The sequence below is a fragment of the Rattus rattus genome, chromosome 5 (genome assembly GCF_011064425.1).
Source record: "Rattus rattus isolate New Zealand chromosome 5, Rrattus_CSIRO_v1, whole genome shotgun sequence".
Taxonomy (NCBI): domain Eukaryota; kingdom Metazoa; phylum Chordata; class Mammalia; order Rodentia; family Muridae; genus Rattus; species Rattus rattus.
In genome coordinates this window covers 131,619,613-131,639,401 of record NC_046158.1, presented here as the reverse complement: position 1 = coordinate 131,639,401, position 19,789 = coordinate 131,619,613, and the positions used below count along the sequence as shown (strand labels likewise).

At 46.5% G+C, this 19,789-nt stretch overlaps 1 protein-coding gene across 1 annotated transcript; it reads right to left on the bottom strand.

The window, feature by feature from the left end:
- Positions 1-2,219: 2,219 nt before the first annotated feature.
- Tbc1d20 (TBC1 domain family member 20) lies at positions 2,220-18,341 on the bottom strand. Its single transcript, XM_032904433.1, has 8 exons — positions 18,065-18,341; positions 10,861-11,046; positions 8,787-8,867; positions 6,045-6,231; positions 5,788-5,889; positions 3,847-3,988; positions 2,774-2,961; positions 2,220-2,574 (listed from the first exon to the last, which is right to left on the bottom strand). Exons 1-8 carry the CDS (start codon positions 18,129-18,131, stop codon positions 2,319-2,321), a joined length of 1,209 nt encoding a protein of 402 aa, XP_032760324.1. The 5' UTR covers positions 18,132-18,341; the 3' UTR covers positions 2,220-2,318.
- Positions 18,342-19,789: the final 1,448 nt, after the last annotated feature.

The following is a 19,789-nucleotide window of genomic DNA, read 5'->3' as shown; positions in this document are numbered from 1 at the left end:
GAAGGCAGATAGGCCTTGTCCCAAACAGAACCCTGAACCCCAAAGATGACTTGCGGTCACTGGACCTTTGTTCCATGTGCTGACTAAACTGCTTCTCACTACTTAGGTCTTAAGTTGGGTATCAAACTAGGGAAGTAACTAGCTTAGCCCTTGCTGGTTGCTACAACCAGGACTTCTCCCCTAAATCAATTATACCTGTTTGTGAGGCGAAACTGGAAAGGGTCACTGTGCTGCCAGCCGAGGCTGACAAGTGTACAGACCGACCGCAGGCCCTGGGGCCAGGGCAGAAGCTGGTAAGTATCTGAGACTCACCAGGTCCACATCCAGACAGGCAGTGACGATAAAAGACAAGTGATTAGGAATCACATAAGGGCATTTATTTCATATGGGGCTCTGTACAAAACATCTACACACATTTTACAGAGTAAGTAAATACCTGAAGGTAAACTGACAATGCTTTCTTCTCAGTGGCAGGGGAGTCCTGCTATGGGCACAGCACAACTCAGCACAAGCTAGTGCCGCCTGCTTGTTTGGATACAGAGTAATGGCTTGGACCCTGAGCCCAGGGCCTCCCTCAGCCAGCACACTCCCCACAGTCTTCAAGCAGGCGGGAGGCATAGGTGGTACACTCCCATGGTAGACTGATAGTTATCTGTCACCTTATCACTCTGGATCCTGGATAATTCTCCTTTGTCCTGAATGAATCCCAGTAAATCACTCACCCTTGGCAGAGCTCACCATTCCAGCTTGACTTAAAGTGCTTTGTGTAACTCAGCCTGGACACTCCTATATGCTCTGGCTTCATGGCTGCCCAGCAATGCAGTGTCCCACTGCATACAATGGGCACGGGGGACAAGGGGATGGGCAGGGGACACATGAGAGGTGTAGACATGGCAGGACTGGAGAAGAGTGCCCAGGAAAGATAAGGAAACTAGCTTCCACTACACACCCTAAAGCAGCAAAAGGCACTTTTGTTTTCAAGCCAGTTACTATAAAACACACCTGGCTTCACTTTGAACAAAGCCATCCTAGGAAGACCGAGTGATCCCATGGATCCTGTACACCTCTCCTGGAGGAGCCCAGGGCTAAGTGAGGCTGGTGGTGTGGGGTTCCTACCAAACCCTGTCTACATGCTGGCAAGTTTCCAAGGACATTCCCAGCCTGACACCAGCAGCTGAGGAGATCAACCCAGACAGGCCAAGGTGGGTAATTAAAGGAAAATAAGGGAAGTGAGACAGGAAGTGGCACTGTGGGGTATGGGGGTGCTCACAAACAACTTTGGCTAAACTGAGCAGGAAGAGTATCTCAGGTGCAATCCTGTCATCCCAGATAATTGGGAGCTGAGGCAGGAGATCAAAAGTTCAAGGCCAGCCTGGATAACTTAGGTAGACCTTGTCTAAAAGAAACTTGGAGAGAAAAAAAAAAGCCGGGGCTGCTCAGTGGTAGAACACTTGCTTTGCATGTGCAAGGCCCTGGGTTCCATTCCCCTCCAAAAAGGGAAAGAATAAATGTTAGCCCAGTAGAAGGTCATTGCTCTGATAGCTTCTCTCATGAAGGAACTATGAAAGAGACTGGAGAGATGGCTCAGCAGTTAAGAGCACTGACTGCTGCTTCACCAGAGGCCTGGCATTCAGATCCCAGCACCCACACCAGGCTCCAGGAAACCTGAAGCCCACCTGTGGCCTCTGCGGGCACCTGTACATACACAGTAATTTTTTTTTTAAAGTGAGAGTACTTGCTATGTTAGGTGTAGTATACAATCATAAAAACAGTATTAAAAATGTCTTTGTAGGTTTTGTCATGTGGGTTGTAGAGGAGAAAGAACAGGGAGACACAGGCAACACCATCCTGGTGACTGACGTTCTGCTGCATGTGATCTCTAGGCTGGGATCATAAAACTTTCATTAGAACCCAGCTCAAGCCTACCTCTGATTCTGACCAGCTGACAGGGCCACTTTTAAGAGTGTCCCACTGGCTCCCAGGCTGAGTTCTCTCCCCTCGCTCTCATTCCAAGGCTGGACTACCCTGCCTGCTTTGTCTAAAGACACTCCAGATGCGGTGCTGTAAGGAGGGCAGTGATTGGGTAGCCAGGTGCTCCAGAGCCACTTCTGACAGGAGGAGGTGCAGGGAGCACTCAGGTCTGGTAAGCCCAGTGTCAGGCAGCTCTGCCACTTGCCCCCAAAGCCAAAGACAAGCTGCCAAGGGTGGCAGACAGAACACCCCTGACAGAAACCCTTTAATCACAGCAATTTCACCCTCTTTCTGGAAATGGGGAGAGCTTGGTGCACTGGGCGAGGAAGTGGCTGCTGGAGCTGAGTTTAGGGGAACAGCTGCAGCTGGAACTTAGGGGCCCACTCCAGGGCACTCTTCACCACTGCCAGTGCTGCTGCTCCTAGGGCCACCGTCAGCCCCATCACTGCCAGTTTTACAAAGCGGTTGGTCCTTGGTTTGGTCAGGACATCTTTTGTTCGAGCCTCAGGCCTCAGAAGTCCCCGGAACCGCTGCCGCAGCACCATGTCTGGCCTCTGCTGAGTTGACGCCAGCTCAAAGTCTTTGAAAGTAGAGGCTGCCGTTCTGTGGAAGGAAGCAGAAGGTAGCAGAGGGGCAGAGGACACTGAGCAGGCCATTGCTCAGCATGCTCTGCTGGTAAAGATCTCTATGGCCTGCAGAGAAGAATCTGCTGCAGTGTGGAACCCCATACGCTCTAGACAAGCATCCAGGGATGCTGACTTCCAACTGCCCCACTGCAGCAGCAGCACCTCGCCCACCTCACCTCTCCGCCTCCTGCTGAGCAGCCGCCTCCCTTGCAAGTTCAGAAGGGGGAAACTGAACAAAGAGGTCTCCTGCTCTGCTGATGAGCGTCTCATAGGGCAGGTCCTGAGGGATCTGGGACAACAGGTGGTGAACAGAGGCCATGTCACAGTCACAGTCCAGCACTTCCTGCTCCCGGTACAGCACGATCTAGTGAAGGCAGGCTTTGAGTCAGACACCAGAGGTGTAGGACCCGAGTACTTGTCTGTCTCTACACAGACAGACACACAGACAGACACACATGCAGACAGACAGACACACACACAGACAGACACACACACACACAGACACAGACACACACACACACACACACACACACACACACTCTTAGATACTGACAGCACTCAGCCCAAAGGTTCAGCAAATGCAGCATGCTTCCACACCTATAATGTGAAAGACTACCCAATTCTCGTTAAGTCCTCTCACAAGTCTTGAAATAAACTGACATTCTTTTAGAAAGAAAGGGTCCCAGGAGATTCTGAGGAGCCTCAGAAAAGTCTCACAGAGCCATCTTGCTTCCCTTAGCCACTCTCCCGAGTTTACAGCTGCTGAAGGGCCACTCTCCACTTAGCCCTTTTGGGCATGAGCCCCACACTCTTCCATAAACCACTCCTTTTTTTTTTTTTTTTTTTTTTTTCCTGTTTTTAGGAGCTGGGGACCGAACCCAGGGCCTTGCGCTTGCTAGGCAAGTGCTCTACCGCTGAGCTAAATCCCCAACCCCAAACCACTCCTTTTTTTAAGCCTCACACCAGGCCTACCTCTGGCCGACACACTACACCGGCTCTGCCCACGATGGTGTCTACTAGCTAGAGATCCAGGAGGTGTCAGTAGTCACTGACAGTCACATGGCACACTGGTTGGTGCTTTGAAGGGTCTGAAGTCTCAAAGTAAGGACAGTTGCTTAACCAACATTTGCTCACACTTTTCTGACTAGGGAATGGACCACCAGCCTGGGATCTACTGTCCCCTTCAAGAACCCGGTCAAGCAGGATGGATTAACAGTGAACTGAGTCACTGCCCCCAGTGTGTACCTACCACAGCTGCAAAGTAAATGGGCATGAGTGGGTGGCAGGCCAGGAAGAAGTCGTATAACCTCACCACGTGCCTGAAGTCCAACAGGACGTGCCCAAACCAGGTGATAAGCCAGCTGAGGGCGAAGATGGTCCCCACCTCAGCACTAGGAGCAAAGGATATCCAGATGTTAGGTCTCCTGCCAGCTCATCCATTCCCTTTCCCTGAGCTTTCTTTGTTCTTAAGAGCTGATGAGGAAGAAGTATTTGGAAAATATACTTCTTTCTTGGGAAATTATGCTACTTAGGAACTCAGAATCTTCTTTCAAAAACCACAAAAACTCAATGTACCACAAAGCTGAGTGGTGATAGCACAATCCTGTAGTCTCTGAGGGAGGAAGGGTGGCATGCAGGGGCAGATGGATTCAAGGCCAGTCTGGCCTACAAAGTGAGTTCCAGGACAGCCAGGGTTACAAAGAGAAACCCTTAAACCCTTTCTCAAAAAACAAAAACCAAAACCCCCCCAAAAACAAAACAAAACAAAACAAAAACAAAACAAAACCACCCAGGATGGGGGAAGGAGCTCACTAGAGTGCTGCCTCACCTTCCTGGGAACTTGTCTCATGCACAGCCAACCTCCATCTGAGAACAAGGAGCGCCTGCTCTCAAGAGCACTGTGGTTTCCTGCTTGAGCACCAGGCACAGAGTAACACACACATACATGTGAAAGCACATCTTTAATTATCTTTATATATGTGTGTGCGGCTGTGTAAGCTTATGTACACCACACAGGTCCCTGCACAGGCCAGAGGGGGTTGGAGACAGGTAAGAACAGTTGTGAGCCACCTGATATGGGTGCTGTGAATTGAACTCAGGTTTTCTGTAAGAGCAGTTAGTACTCTTAACCTCTAAGCCATTTCTCTATCCCCTTTTGTTTGTACTTAAAAAAAAAAAAAAATATATATATATATCCAGGGCCATGAGTCACAGCAGTAAACACAGTGCTCTTTGGCGCACTTGTTTTGGTGAAGAATTATGAACCTGTTCTGCCTAAAGCCAGAACTTAGAGAGAAGGCCATACTCAGTCCTGTACCAACATCAAGACACCAAAAGGCAAGAAGGCTGGACAGTTCTAAATCTCTATCTACAAGGCACCCAGATCTGAAAGTGAACTGTTTTTGAGACAGAGTTTCACTCTGCAGCCTTGACTGGCTTGGAACTCAGTATCTGGACCAGGCTGGCCTGGAACTCAAGAGATCATCTGCCTGTTCTGTCACTGGCAACCATCACCACTGAACGGCTTGTCGTACCCCCACCCCACCCCCACACACCTCCCCCAGTGTGTCTCAGATTGGCTTCAAAGTCATTACAGAACCAAGGCTGGCCTAAAATTCTCTGCATCACTGTGTAAAGATTTTCTTTTACCACCGGTACCACTGGGTGTGGTAGCACATGCTTTTAATCCTAGCATGAGAAGGCAGAGATCTTTATGAGTTCTAATCTGGCCACGACTACATAGTGAGACCCCCCCATCTCAAAAAATAAAAACTTAAGGGAAAGTAAAATTGCACTTTTCTGTGTATGTATGTGTATCTGTGTGTTACTGTGTGCATGTGTATAGGTGCCTATGGAAACTAGAAGAAGGTGCTGGAAGGTATTGAATTACCTACAGCTGGAGTTACAGACAACCTTACTTCTCTTCAAGAGCAGCAATGGCCCTCAACTACTGAGCTGTCTCTTTAGTCCCTGGCCTTGAACTCTTGATCCCTCTGTCTCTACCTTCCAAGTGCTTCACCATAGGCATGCGGTACCACATGTAGCTTTCTAAGAATTTTTGACATACCCACCAAATGCAAGCTCCTAAAGTCCTGAACTGTCCTTACATGCTAGGTTTGTGAAGAAACAGACAGCCAAGAGCAAGAAGCAGGGCTGCCATGTGTGTCTTGTATACACAAATGTAGCTCACCTCTGCATGAAGTCATGAAGTTCTGGGTTCACTTGGTCAATGATGGGCATCAGGTAATTTAAGATGTGCTTGGTGTTGTCCATTGTGGGATCCATGAAATCCCTATGGGAAGACAATTCAGTCAATGCAAGTGGTCAGGTCCAATGTTGAGCTTAGGGATGGTGAATGGAGTGGGCTCAAACTATTCAGACATCTGTCTGTCCTAGGTGGCTGGGGGAGTAACCCCCACCCTGACATGAGACCAGATGCACAGGTACCTGAGGTGGTGGGTGGACAATTTTTCTACCAGGGATGTTGCCAGCCTCTCGCCCACCACCAGCAGAAAAGTGACCACAATGTCATGGTAGCCCTGGTAGTAGTGGAGCTGAGGGTTTCGATCCAAGACGAGGAGGATGATATCGATTAGCTCTTCCTGGAGCCCTTCTCTCTGCTCATCTGGCATGCCTGAGGAGAGGAGGTGAATCTGCATTGGCAAAGGAGCCTAAGGACAGATTAGGCCAGCAATGCTTTTCAGAGAAGTGTCCAATGACAGAAAATAAATTACAAATAAGTTGGCCTTGCCTTGCAAAATCTACACATTGCTGATGACACCCAGCCCAGGAAAAGACACATAGTAGGGCCTCTGGGAAAATCACCTAACTAAAACCTTACAGGTAGCATGGCCAATCATGAGGAAAGAGCAGCATAAGAGCATGAGCTCTACACTTCAGTGATCTCCTGTCACCAGAATCACAGACACGACCCTAAGCCTCATGAATAAACATACCAGACAAAGGCAACATAAGCAGGAAGTGACAGAGTAACTGGCTTGCCATGCATACAAAGGAACTGTTGACATTAAAGGAGGCTCAAAAGAGGCTTGAGCAGAAATCCAAGGATCTGTGTTTCTTTTTCTGATAAATAATTAGTAAATTATTTCTGATAAAAATAAATGGTGAAAGATGGACTTTTCTGTGGATTAGATATTTTGAACAAAAGGGTACTGTGATAGCTGTTTATCTTTAAATAGTTCAGAGACAATAATGTGGCCAAGTGTGAATCTGCAAGATCAGCAGAAAAATATCAAGAGACTTTCGGCCCTTCTTCATGGGATGGAATTATATAAGGAACTCTATTCTCCTGTAAGCTATAGCCAATATTCTAAGTGGTCTCAATTTCTAGCTGCAGTTGTAAGCAGAAACACCCGATTGAGACCCCTCTAGAGTCCAGGGCCATGAGTCACAGCAGTAAACACAGTGCTCTTTGGCGCACTTGTTTTGGTGAAGAATTATGAACCTGTTCTGCCTAAAGCCAGAACTTAGAGAGAAGGCCATACTCAGTCCTGTACCAACATCAAGACACCAAAAGGCAAGAAGGCTGGACAGTTCTAAATCTCTATCTACAAGGCACCCAGATCTGAAAGTGAACTTGAACCTCAAGGCTCTGTTAAGGGAGTTAAAAACACAGCAATAAAGAAACCAAAGCTGCCAGTGGTTGGAAGGCTGTCATCACCTTACAGTTCTCTACTAAACAGTGCCAGCTCTTGCTAGTGTGAAATAGAGAGAATGGCCACGAGCAGCACATGGTCTCTACCGCCCAGCAGTCCTGGCTTATGAAAAATAAACCAATGTGCCCAGGAGCTGCACACTGCCTGCCTGCCACACATGACCCTGTGGAAAACTGACAGGTGGTGGGTGGCCTGCTCACACAGATGTCCACAGGATGACACATAGCAGGTCAGTGTGAAGTCTCAGGTTGAACTGCCTGATGTTGTGAGAGCTCATGGGCAATGATGTTAACTTTGAGTTTCAAGTCTGAATTTTAAATGACTGAGCACTCAGGGGAGGTAGAGGGTGTCAACCTTGACCTCACTAAGGGCCGGTGCTGAACTGAACTATAAAGGTTCAAGGCAAAGCCAAGGACACTCCTTGCTCATATTCATTCCCTCACTCACAGAGGTGCTCTGGAAAGAGAACAAACAACAGCACAGCAAAGCAAACACTAAGTGCAACCAAGAAGCAATGAGAGCAAAGAGCTACTTCCTGCTTGAATTTCTGGTTTATGATTGGCCAGGCTAATCCAGAGGACATGAATGAAAAGAGTTTAAAATGTCAAGGAGGATCCCGTGTGCAGGAAGATCACAATGAACTGGCGACATAAAGGTATTAAGGATGACCTTCATACCCTCCTCCCCTTTAACTCCAGCTCCCAGGAGGCTGAGGTAGGAGGATCTCTGAGTTGTTAAACATACAGAGGAAAACAGGGCAGCACTTGCCCTACATCAACCACCTCAACTGGACTAGCATAGCAGGGAGGAGAGGGGATCATGGGATATGTTGCATCCTATCCAGGAGGCTACCAGCCTGTGGGAGCCTCAGTCACCTCCCCAGAGAGCAAAGGTCCAAGTAGGGTAGAAGGCCTGTAGCATACATGTCCCAACCAGAGCTTGCTTCAGCTACATGTGGCAAGAGAGTTAGGGAATCCCATATCTCTCCAAAAGTCAAGGGAAACTCACAAGGGGAAGAAAGCTAGATTTTATAGGTGAGGTCTGCTGTCTAGTTTCCTCCATTATGAGAACAGAAAGCATAGTCATTTTCCTTGTCCTGGAAAGCAAGAGGCAATTTCAGGAACATACTCTGTGAGCACGCAGGAAAAGGAAGCCAGTAAGCACATATGTAAGACAACACTCGCCAATGAAGACATAATAGTTCCCATTAGGGAGCAATTCCAACCAACCCGCTCTCCAAAGTCAGTCCTGGGCCCTGCCAATCCCTACCCAGTTCCTCCAGGACACAGGGCAGATGAGGACCAAATAGCTGCTTCTCTCACTTGGCACCTCTGGGCTACGAGGCATCAACAGTGAGGGAACCCTTACATGCCCGAGAGCAGAGTTCTGCATGTGTATGTCTCTGGTTGCTGGGAAACTCCCCCAACCTTGGCAAGCACCAACACAGGAAAGTGGTAAGTGTGAAGGAACAGAAAGCACACTCCAGATGTGGGGAGTCAGGAGATCTGCTCACCCGGAGGGAAGCGCCGAAGAGACCGCCTGACGTCCAGCAGCACTTGCTGGTAGTCCTTGCTCATGTCTCGAAGATCCTTCCCTATCAGAGGAAGAGGAACATGGTGTTATTACAAAGAGGTCTGGGAAGCCAGATAAGGAGTCAATCTTTCTTGGGTTTCCAGTATGTTCAGTTGTAGAGAGCTAACCTAGTAAGCTCCATGCCCAGAATTTAGACCTAACACCACAAAGCAAGCAAAAAGCAACAGTAAATACATCTTGGAATGATGGTTTAGAGCTAAAGAATATACAGAGCAGCCTTTTCCTCAATAAAACATGACTTAAAATATAACACCTGGGGGGCTGGAGAGATGGCTCAGTGGTTAAGAGCACTGACTGCTCTTCCAGAGGTCCTGAGTTCAATTCCCAGCAACCACATGGTGGCTCACAGCCATCTGTAATGGCATCTGATGCCCTCTCATGGTGTGTCTGAAGTCAGCGGCATTGTACTTATATATAATAAATAATCTTAAAAAAAAAAAAAATCCCAGTGCTGAAGTGGCAGAGACAGTCAGATCTCTGTACGTTCAAGGCCAGCCTGGTCTACGAAGCAAGTTCCAGGACAGTAAAACCCTAACTCATAAAACAGAACAAAACTAAAAATGAATTTCTTTTTATCTCAGATGAATGGGTGCTTTGCTTGCTCACATCTGTACACGGCATATACAGATGAGGTGTCAGATCCCCTGGAACTAGAAGTGGAGGCACAAAGATTTGTTACCTGCCAGGTTAGTGCTGAGACTAGAACCTGGATCATGTGGAAGAGCAGCCAGTGCTACTAACCACTGAACCATCTCTCCAGCCCTGACCTTGAGCCTTTTCCCCACTTACATTTTTTTCCTTCCTTCCTTCTATCTGTCCATCCTTCCTTCCTTCTTCTTTCCTTCCTTCCTTCCTTTCTCTATGCAGCCCTGGCTATCTCTGAACTCAGAAATCCATCTGCCTCTCTGACTTCTAGGTGCAGGAATTAAAGGTGTGGCTTTAAACTCTAAATTCTCCTGATGCTACCATCCCAGGCATGTGCCACCAAAATTAGTTTTGTGCGGTGCTAGGATTGAGCCTTGTACATGCTAAGTAAATGCTCTTATCAATGGGGCTGGAAGATGGCTTACAGATACAAGCATGTATTTTCCTTATCCCAAGCCAAGTACTGTGTAAGTTGATTTTCCTCACAACCCACACAGAGAGCTATCAGAGGAACTGTGCAAGACTTACATACCTACCTCAGCCCACACCCACATACACTTTCTTCATCTTAGTGTCAAGACTGAAACGTGAGAGAAGAATGACTTCTCAGGGCAGCGCACCTGACTCCCCTAACACAGAGCCCACTGCTCTGAGGCAGCAGTCTCAGATATCCATAACGAGCTAACATGTAGCAACCCAGCATCCACTGTGCATTATATCATCAACGTTTCAGCACTTGGATCATTTTAACCACATCCAGTATGTGGCACACACCAAGGGCACCAAGATTTGACAAATGACCGAGAACTCCCAGAACACACAACGCATAGTCCACTGCCACGTTAGCAGGACAGCCAGAGGCGGCAGGGCGGGCAATGGAGCTGGTGCTCTGGAGCCTGTTCTCTGCTCTCCCAGGTCCCCCATCACTCCGTGTCTTTAACGTTGTTAATCAACAGCTTCTGACAGAATGAAAGGATTCTGAACTCTGAGAAACCTCAGCACGTCTGCCACTTCTCTCTCTAGCGCTGTATGCAGGAGGCTGGAAAGGGACAGTGGATCTCCTGGAACTGGAGTTGTATGGTTGTAAGTCACCTTATATGTGCTGGGAACCCGAACCCAGGTCCTCTGAGCCATCTTCCCAGCCATGTAAGAGAACTTTTTTTAAAAAAAATAAACTCCTGGTTGGGGATTTAGCTCAGTGGTAGAGCGTTTGCCTAGCAAGCACAAGGCCCTGGGTTCGGTCCCCAGCTCCGAAAAAAAAAAAAAAAAATTAAAAAATAAACTCCTCTAGCTAGACAATATTTCGATCCCTAGTTGAAGCTCCCCACCTCAGGATTCTGCTCCCTTACTTGACATAGGCGGTGGCTCATCGGTGTTGACGTTGAGGAGTTTAGGCCATACTTGGCACCTGATCTCATCAGTCAGGAGCCCACCCTCGCTGATAGCCATTCGTCGGAGGGCAGCCACGTCGGTGGGATCACTGTTCAGAGCTTGGTGTATCTCCGCCACCTTCTTTTTCCTTTTGGCATTAAAGTCTGGAGAAACAAACAAGCAAACAGTGTGTGGAAGAGAATGAAGCACACTTCATGTGTACGTTTCTGCTTAGAGTCCCCATCTCCTAACTCGGGCTGAGGTGCCTTCTCTCAGCTGTGGCCCTCATGATTGCTTCTTACAGAACCTACACATATTTAGCACATGATGTGTAAGACACTTTGGTCACACCCCATGTAACTAACAGGGAATTACAGTTTTAGGAACTATCAGTAAGTACCGGCTACTGTCAATGCTTTCCTGTTCAAAGTTCACAAAGCATAGATATCTCAATCTACGTGGTTTCCTTGGGCTGGTTTCCTTGCCTAGGTCTTGGTTAACCCTTAAACTCAAGAAAAACAACCTTTTTTATTTATTTATTTTTTATTTTTGTTTTTGTTTTTGAGACAGGGTTTCTCTATGTAGCACTGGCTATCCTGAAACTTGCTTTGTAGACCAGGCTGGCCTTGAATTCACAGAGATCCCCCTGCCTCTGCCTCCCAAGGGCTGGGCCTAAAGGCATGAGCCATCACCACCAGGCCAGAAAAAAATTTTAATTGTTTTTTTTCTTGTTTCTTTCTTCCTTTTTTTTTTTTTTTTTTTTTTAAGATTTATGTATTTATTTCATGTATAGAAGTACACTGTTGCTGTCTTCAGACACACCATGAGAGGGCATCAGATGCCCATCACAGATGGTTGTGAGACACCATGTGGTTGCTGGGAATTGAACTCAGTCAGGACCTCTGGAAGAGCAGTCAGTGCTCTTAACCGCTGAGCCATCTCTCCAGCCCTTAATTGTTTATACTGGAAAAAAATGTGATTCAAAACTCAATACTGGGCTTGGTGAATGTCCCAGCAGCACAGCACAGCACAGCACAGCACAGCACAGCACAGCACAGCACTTGTGTGTGAGTTTGATTCAAGGCACCCTCAACACTACATTTAATAAACCATATGCAACACTCATACACATAAAATAGAAATAAATCTTTTTTTTTCAAGCTCCATCATTGGCAATCAGAAAGTAGTACGCTAAGCATCTTACAGTTATATTTAAAAATATTTTTAAAAGATTTATTTTTCTTTTCTGTATATTTGTGTTTTGCCTGCATGTCTGTGTGAGCACCTACTGAAAGTCTGGGGCCAGCGGAGTCAGAAAAAAATTCCAGATCCCCTGAACTGTGAGAAGCTGTCTGTATGCTGGGAACTAAATCCAAGCCTATGCATGAACAGTAAGTCTCTTAACTCCTGAACAATCTTCCCAACCTCAGTCTTTTGCTCTCTCTATAGCCAACAACGAGACCATGAATTTCTGAACCTTCTGCCTCTGCTTCCCAAGTGCTTTGATTAGGGGGCCTGTGCTCCCATGCCTGATTTTATGCAGTGTAGTGAATTGAACCCAAGGCTTCTTAGCACTCTACCAACTGAGCTACATCTTAGCCCTAAAGCAGCTCACACTCATATGTAAGAGTCTTATTTATAGCCAATTTGTAATTCTGAAATAATTCTTTTAGAAGCCAAGCACAATAGAGCGTGCCTTTATTCCCAGCACTTGGGAGGTAGACTCAAGATTGTCGCAAGTTCAAAGCCAGCCTCTTTTTTTTTACATAGCACATTCAAAGTCAACCTGGGATATAAAATCTTATTTCAAAAAACAAAACAAAAATGACTTTCTATTTGGTGGGCAGCTGGGGGTGCTTTGAGACAGGGTTTCTCTTACGTAGCCCTGGCTGGCCTCAAATGCAAAGCTCTGCCTGCTTCCTCACTAGCACTGGGATTAAAGATATACACCACCATGCCCAGCTCAACTTTTTTTTAAAGACAGGATCTTAGTGTATCCCAGGCTGGCCTGGAACTTGCTATGCAGACAAAACTGGCCTCAAACTCACAGCAATCTGCCTGCCTCTGCCTCAAAAGTAGTTTTTTAGGGGCTGAAAGATGGCTTAGTAGTTCTTGAAGAACCAGGTTCAAATCCTAGCACCCACATTGGCAACTCACAACTGTCTGCAACTTCAAGATCTGACACTGTCACATAGACATACATGCAGGCAAAACACCAATGCACAAAAAAATGAAAAGATACGCTAGTTAGCATCAAAAAAGGTAAGTGTTTTAGAAAGCAGGATGAGTTCTAAGGCTGCTATCTGTCCTAACTTTCCCATTTCAATGAGACACTGTCTCTAGGTTTTCAAGTGGAACATCTACTTTTAGGAACTGTCAATTACACTTGTTAAGATTTTATGGTTACCTGCACCACTGAGAAAATAAAAACTACAAGAATTTCAACACAAAAGCACCAACCATCACAAGGAATTATACTATAACTGTCACAAGAAAACATGTTTGCAGACAGTAAGGCCAAGAGTACAGAGAGACTACAGTAGGTCAGGCCAACCTACTGTGCACATACACAACTACAGAACAGATACTAGACACTAACGTTAATGTAAGTCAGATACCACCAGAAGGTAGGTTAGACCTAAGTGACAATATCACATGGTACATTAAGTTCTGGAAGATGTGCTAAACAGAGGACCTCAGTAAGGTTCTATTCTGAGAGAACAGTCTATAACCATGCTCATGACAAAGGTGAAGCACACTTAACACTGGAGTTGTTAAGAGTCTGGGAGCCTTATGTATGTGAGCCACACACACAGAGATTTGGAGTCACATGCAACTGCAAGCCAGACAGAAAGGTGCAAGTAATTTTTGGCCTATGTAAACTTGTTCTCTTGTTAGACTGTTGTTACAGGCCCTAGTAACAGAGGTGGACCAGTGTCTGAGTTCTTCCTGGTGTGTCTAGCCTCTGAGTAGAACTGCTCAGAGTAAATTCAAACTGTTCTCTTTACTCTTAAGACTGGCTCAGGTTAAATGCTAAATGCCTGCTTTACCTAGAAATAAAAATCCAGGCTCTTCCCTCAGTAAAGGACCTCCCTGGTCAAATGTTTCTGAGATGTCAAGGTCTTGCTTCAGCTGTGCCTTCCCACCCTCCTATCCACTTAGTAGTCCATCACTTAATGAGGCTGTACTAAGCACTAAGGTGAAAATGAACAATGACTTCCTGGAAGCTCCTGGGAGGCTCAGAGCAGGAAGGGACACAATTATTACATTGTGGGTATTACATGGAGAACCCGAAGGATGATGAAGACCCAAAGGAAAGACTATTTCTAAGGCTTTTCCAGATTCTGAAGCTTGTTGAAAACTTTGCCACACGCAAGTATGTGTCAAAAGTAGAGCATTCCTGGTAGAGGAAGTGCCTACCCACCACAGGAGCTGTGTGTGCTCATGTCCTCAACAGCACAGGCTGGGCAGGAAGCTCAGCGGGAACTGAATTAGTTCCACAATGAGTACATTGTAAGTACTGCATGTGAACGTCTGTAGCTGAGTGAGTGCTCTTCCACCTTCACTACAGGGAAGAGCCCAAGGGAAGCTTACATTTCCGTTTCGTTGACCCCTCACTAAGAGTATGAAAGAAACTCATTTCTGCCCCATTGCAACAGCTTTCCCAGCAAGCTATCAGTGAACACAATCTGCAGTCTCCTGTAGTTGCAGGAGATCTGGGCAAAGACACAGCCATGCATTACCTAATTCTGCACTTACTTTTCCCTGATGTTCTCAGTTTTTTGTTGCTTTTTGTTTGCTTCTGCTTTGTAAGATAGTCCTCTCTACAGAGTCCTGGCTATCCTGGAACTTGCTCTGTAGACCAGGCTGGACTTGAACCCTGCCTTCTGAGTCCTGAGATCAAACGCATGGGACACCCTGCCTGGCTGTTGTTTTTGAGACAGGGTCTCATTAGTCCTGGCTGGCCTGGAATTCAAGAGTTCTGCCTGCCTCTGCCTCCCGAGTGTTGGCATTAAAGGTGTGCCCACTGAGTCTAGCCAACTCTCTCGATTTTGAGTCTATAGAACTCAGGAAGTATATGTGTAGTAGAATAAATTATTTAGTTTACTTAATTTCTGCTCTTCTGGAGAAAGTTGTTCCATAGTAAGTGGCATTGCTTTCCCCCCACAATACTGTGTGCCTGGCTTACTAGGAATACTGTACAATTTTGTAGATTTTCTGGTTTTCCTTATAGTTCTGGGTGCTTCCTTGAGGAGGGTACACAAACTGGATTGGTCTGTCTGGCCACTTTGGGACACTGCCTTCCTTAACCTTACCTCCCAGTAGGTAAAGTAAGACTGCTCAGCGGGTAAAAGTGCTTGCACACAAGCCAGATGACCTGAGTTCCATCCCCACATCTCACAAGGTGGCAGAACTGACTCATGGATCTTGTCCTCTGACCTCCACATTTACTCATTCAGTCACAAGCTCAAAACTTAATAGTGGATGAAGAAGTCATTCCTACATATGCCATCCCTACACATATTGTCTAGAGCCTAATGTATAGCATATCACTGCAATACAGGAAGAGTAAACAAGCCAGAGAACTCAGTGAGCCAGTCACATAACTGTACAAAGAGGCCAATGGCCAGCCTACACAACAGAGCATCAAGGTCACCAGTAACAACTAATCCACAAACAGCCTATTTCTCCTACAAAGAGAAAAGTCAGTTATCCCTCGGGTGTTCAGGGAAAGATTAAAATGCATGTATGCCATCGGTTTTATTTTAAGGTAAATTCTAACCACTTCACATAGAGGAGTGGTACATGATATACTCCAAAGCTGAGAGCTTCCAAATTCCTCTCTGGATGAGGACTTGGCTATTCTCACCATGATAAATAAAATGATTGTCCTAGAACTTTTACAAAACACGAAAGTTCCTATAAATAAACCCCAGATGCCTGAAAAATAACTAAGCCAACAAAAGAAAAGAACTGATAATGGCATCCCTCTCTCCTGCTCTCCAATAACTCTTTCATGGCACTGGGGCTGGAGCTTAGGCCCTTGTACATGGCAAATCAGCGTGTGCCATTCCTGACCTAACATGCCTACTTTAATAAAGGCCATCGAAGCAGACCTTTCTCTTCTCCCTCCCTGGAACCAAAGGATAATCCACAGGCCTCATATTACACGAGCATGTGACTGACTGCTGAGGTATATCCCTAGCCGCTACTTTATTTCTCAGACAGGATCTCACTGTGTAGCTTGAACTTGCTCTGTAGACCCAGCTGGCCTCAAACTCACAGACATCTGCCTGCCTCTGTCTCCCCTGTACTGGAATTAAAGCATGAGTTACTATGTCCATGCAGTGCTAACATTTTACAGAAATATTATGTTGGTTTGAGTTTTTATGCTTCTGGGGAAATGTGTGCATTTTAACATCCAATCTAACTTGGGTCTAAAGACTACAAAGCTATAAAGACTTTAAAGACTGTTTAAGGCTGTAAGGCTCTCAGAGGCCAGTCTGGTCCACATCAGGAGCTCAGGCCAGTGGAGGCTGCTGATGGGAGGGACCCTGTTTCAAAAAAAAACATTAGCACTGTGCTTGCTTCCACAGCACAGAAACTGGAATATAGACAAGAAAAATAATAGTGCCAACAAGTGTGGCAGTGCACCCCTGTACCTAACACTAGGGTAGAGGCAGAAGATACAAAGCAACCCTTGGCTACCAGGTAAGTTCATGGCTGGCCTGGAGGCCACAAGACCTGATCTCAAAAGAAACATTATAAGTAAACAGAGGAAGAGGTGGTGGTAGTGCATGCAGAGGCAGAAGAGGCAGAAGAGGCAGGCAGATCTCTTAAGAGGCCAGCCTCATCTACACAGTTCAAGGACACCCAGGGCTACACAGTGAAACACTGTCCTGAGAAACCAAAAAGAGAAAAAAGGAAAAAAAAAATATGTCTGTCTGAGCATCATGTCTGCATTTAAGATATGGACAGTGAATCACAAAACAAAACAAAACAAACAAAAAAAAAACTATGTTCGTTGTAAAATTCCTATTAAAAGAAAAATATATCCAAGTGTCCTTTGTCTTTCCCAGTACTAATTCATTTCTATAAAACATAACCAGACGAAGAAATTAAGTACTAACAAGGATAGACTGAGGCAGGAAGATGGTAAGTTCCAGAGTAAATTGTCAAGATCCTGTCTGAAAATAATTGTAAAAGATCCCTGGCCTTAAGGTCCTTAGTTGACCTTCTAGTATTTCCTGCCCCTTTCAAAGAAAGAATACTTTACCGAAAAACGAAAACAGAGCAAACCAACGCACCAAAAGGAGGGCTCTTACAATTGGTAATTTGGTCACCAACTCTCCAATATATTTAAGACCAGTCTAAACTAAGAAAGATCCTCTGAATTTCCTTTCCATCCACACAAGCTGAAGGGCCCGAGGTTTTGCAACCAAGACACAGATGCACTGCAACAGGTCACAAGACTCGTGTCACTTGGGACACTGGCTATTATGCCATAAAGACAGATGTAGCACAGACACCTGCAAAAGGTGCTACAAATACCAAAGAGCTCGGGAAAGTAGCTCAGAGACCGAGCCTCAATTGTGGCCAGTATCAGATGGGAAAAGAGGAATAACAGAAAACAAGACGTGGGCGGATAACAGGGTCAGTTCTAATATGCTCATCACCTGTCAGAGGACAGGAAATGGACTAGCTCACCTGGTTCAGGAATTTTCACCAAGTAGCACACCATAGGGAAAATGTATTCCAGAACACGTGGACAATGAAGCAAAGATTTCACAGAAATGGGTTAGACTGAAAGAGTATGGAAAAGAGCATTGGTTTGTGCACGTCTGAACACTAACACAGATGGCCCAGGAATGGGTCAGAAAGTAACTGAACAGGGAGGAAGTGTGAGGTGGAGAGCTCACCGACCGGAGTTTCTGGAACTGGGCAGTGATGACTTTTCTTGAGTTTGTGTGTACGCGTGCAGAGGGGAATTTTAGGGTCACGAGTGCAGAGTGAAGGCCGGAGCTCGGGCAGCGGCCCAGCGCGGGCGGTCGGTTCTGCGGACGTGGCTGGCAGCGGCCTGGGCGAGGCCCCGCTCTTCCTCATCCGCCGCCGCCGCCCCCCTCAGGTCCCGGCCGCTCTGCCGCCCTCACTCACTCGTCGTCCCAGCCCAGTCCTCCGTACCTTCCTTCCCTGAGCCGCGATTCCAGCGGCCGGCGGAGCCGTCGCCCTCTGAGGGCCGGAGGGCCATCCCCGGGGGCCCGGGCCCCAGCCCGAGCCCCGGCTGGCGGAGGAGCCTGACGCGCGGCTCCTACCGCGGACCTAACCCCAGTTCAGCCGGGGCAGGATAGTCGCCGTCGGCCTGTGGCGCGCAGGCGCGCAGGCGGCCACGCCCCCACGTGACCTGCGTTTTAGGGTTGGGCGAGACTAAGCGCGCGCATGCGGTTTGACAGTGGAAGGCTGTGTGGAGGCTGGCTGCTGGGAACGCGCGTGCGTGCCGGGTCATAGTTTTGCCGCTGCTTTTGCCTTTATTCGTGAAATAGTTATGAAAATAAAATATTGAATCTGCGATGTTAGACACTTCCAAACTCCACGGTTATGCGCAGACTTTCGCTTACCAAGGACAGGTCATACCAGGCTCCCGGAGTTTAGCAGGAACATCTCCGGGGAAGGGTAGCCGTCGATGGAGATAGGGGGCAACGTTCTCTCACTTAGTTGTGCGTGGTGATTCTTTGGCCAAAATACTACAGAGCGGATCAAGCCGTTGAGCTCCTCTTTAGCTATGGTGTTTCTAAGGACGCACACTAACACATTCAAGCTCAGTGACACCCTAGTGCCATCTCAGATAGGTCATCCCCAAAGATTGCCTCACCTCCCAGATTGCCCAGTGAGGAGTCTAGTTTAATTAGATTCTGAAGCCTCCAGCCTCACCGCTACTGTTTTCGTTTTCTTCTGTAAGTATCGGCTCCTCCTGGTTCCATATACCTTCTCTCTAGCTCAGGTTCCATGGGTCACATTTTTACTCCAAGACTTTTCTAAAGGGTCTTTCCAGAATATCCCTAGCCAGCCAGTCTAGTCAGGCCAGAGGATATGGATGGGCATTCCTGAGATTGTCTCCTCATTTACACACACACACACACACACACACACACACACACACACACACACACACACACACACACACACACATACTTCCACAAGTCTCCTGGGGAATTTTCATGAGAAAAAAGATTGCTCTGAAATTACTTAGATTTTTTTCTTTTTTTTTTTTTCTTTTTTCTTTTTTTCGGAGCTGGGGACCGAACCCAGGGCCTTGCGCTTGCTAGGCAAGCGCTCTACCACCGAGCTAAATCCCCAACCCCAATTACTTTGATTTTTAAAACCAATATTTAATACTTAGAAATTCTCAAATTTAACTCCTCCTTAATTTCAACTGATAAAGGTTAAAATTATTTTAAAATGTTATTCCTAATCTCCCGGGTTATAATGATCAATTCCTTGATCCCATTTCTAGGCTGAGGTACAGTGGCAGCGCACTCGTTTAGCACATGAGGCCCAGACTGAGTTTAATATAGAAATGTTTCTTTTGGAGCCAAGACCCCATATTTCCATGCACTATAAGAACATTTTACGGGCTGGAGAGATGGCTCAGCGGTTAGAGCACCCTACTGCTCTTCCAGAGGTCCTGAGTTCAATTCCCAGAAACCACATGGTGGCTCACAACCATCTGTAAAGAGATCCGATGCCCTCTTCTGGTGTATCTGAAGACAGCTACAGTGTACTTATATATAATAAATGAATAAATCTTTAAAAAAAAAATTCTAAAAAAGAAAAAGAACATTTTACAATCTGGAGGTCTTTTATTTTCTACACCTATTTCTTTTCTTTCTTTCTTTCTTTTTTTTTTTT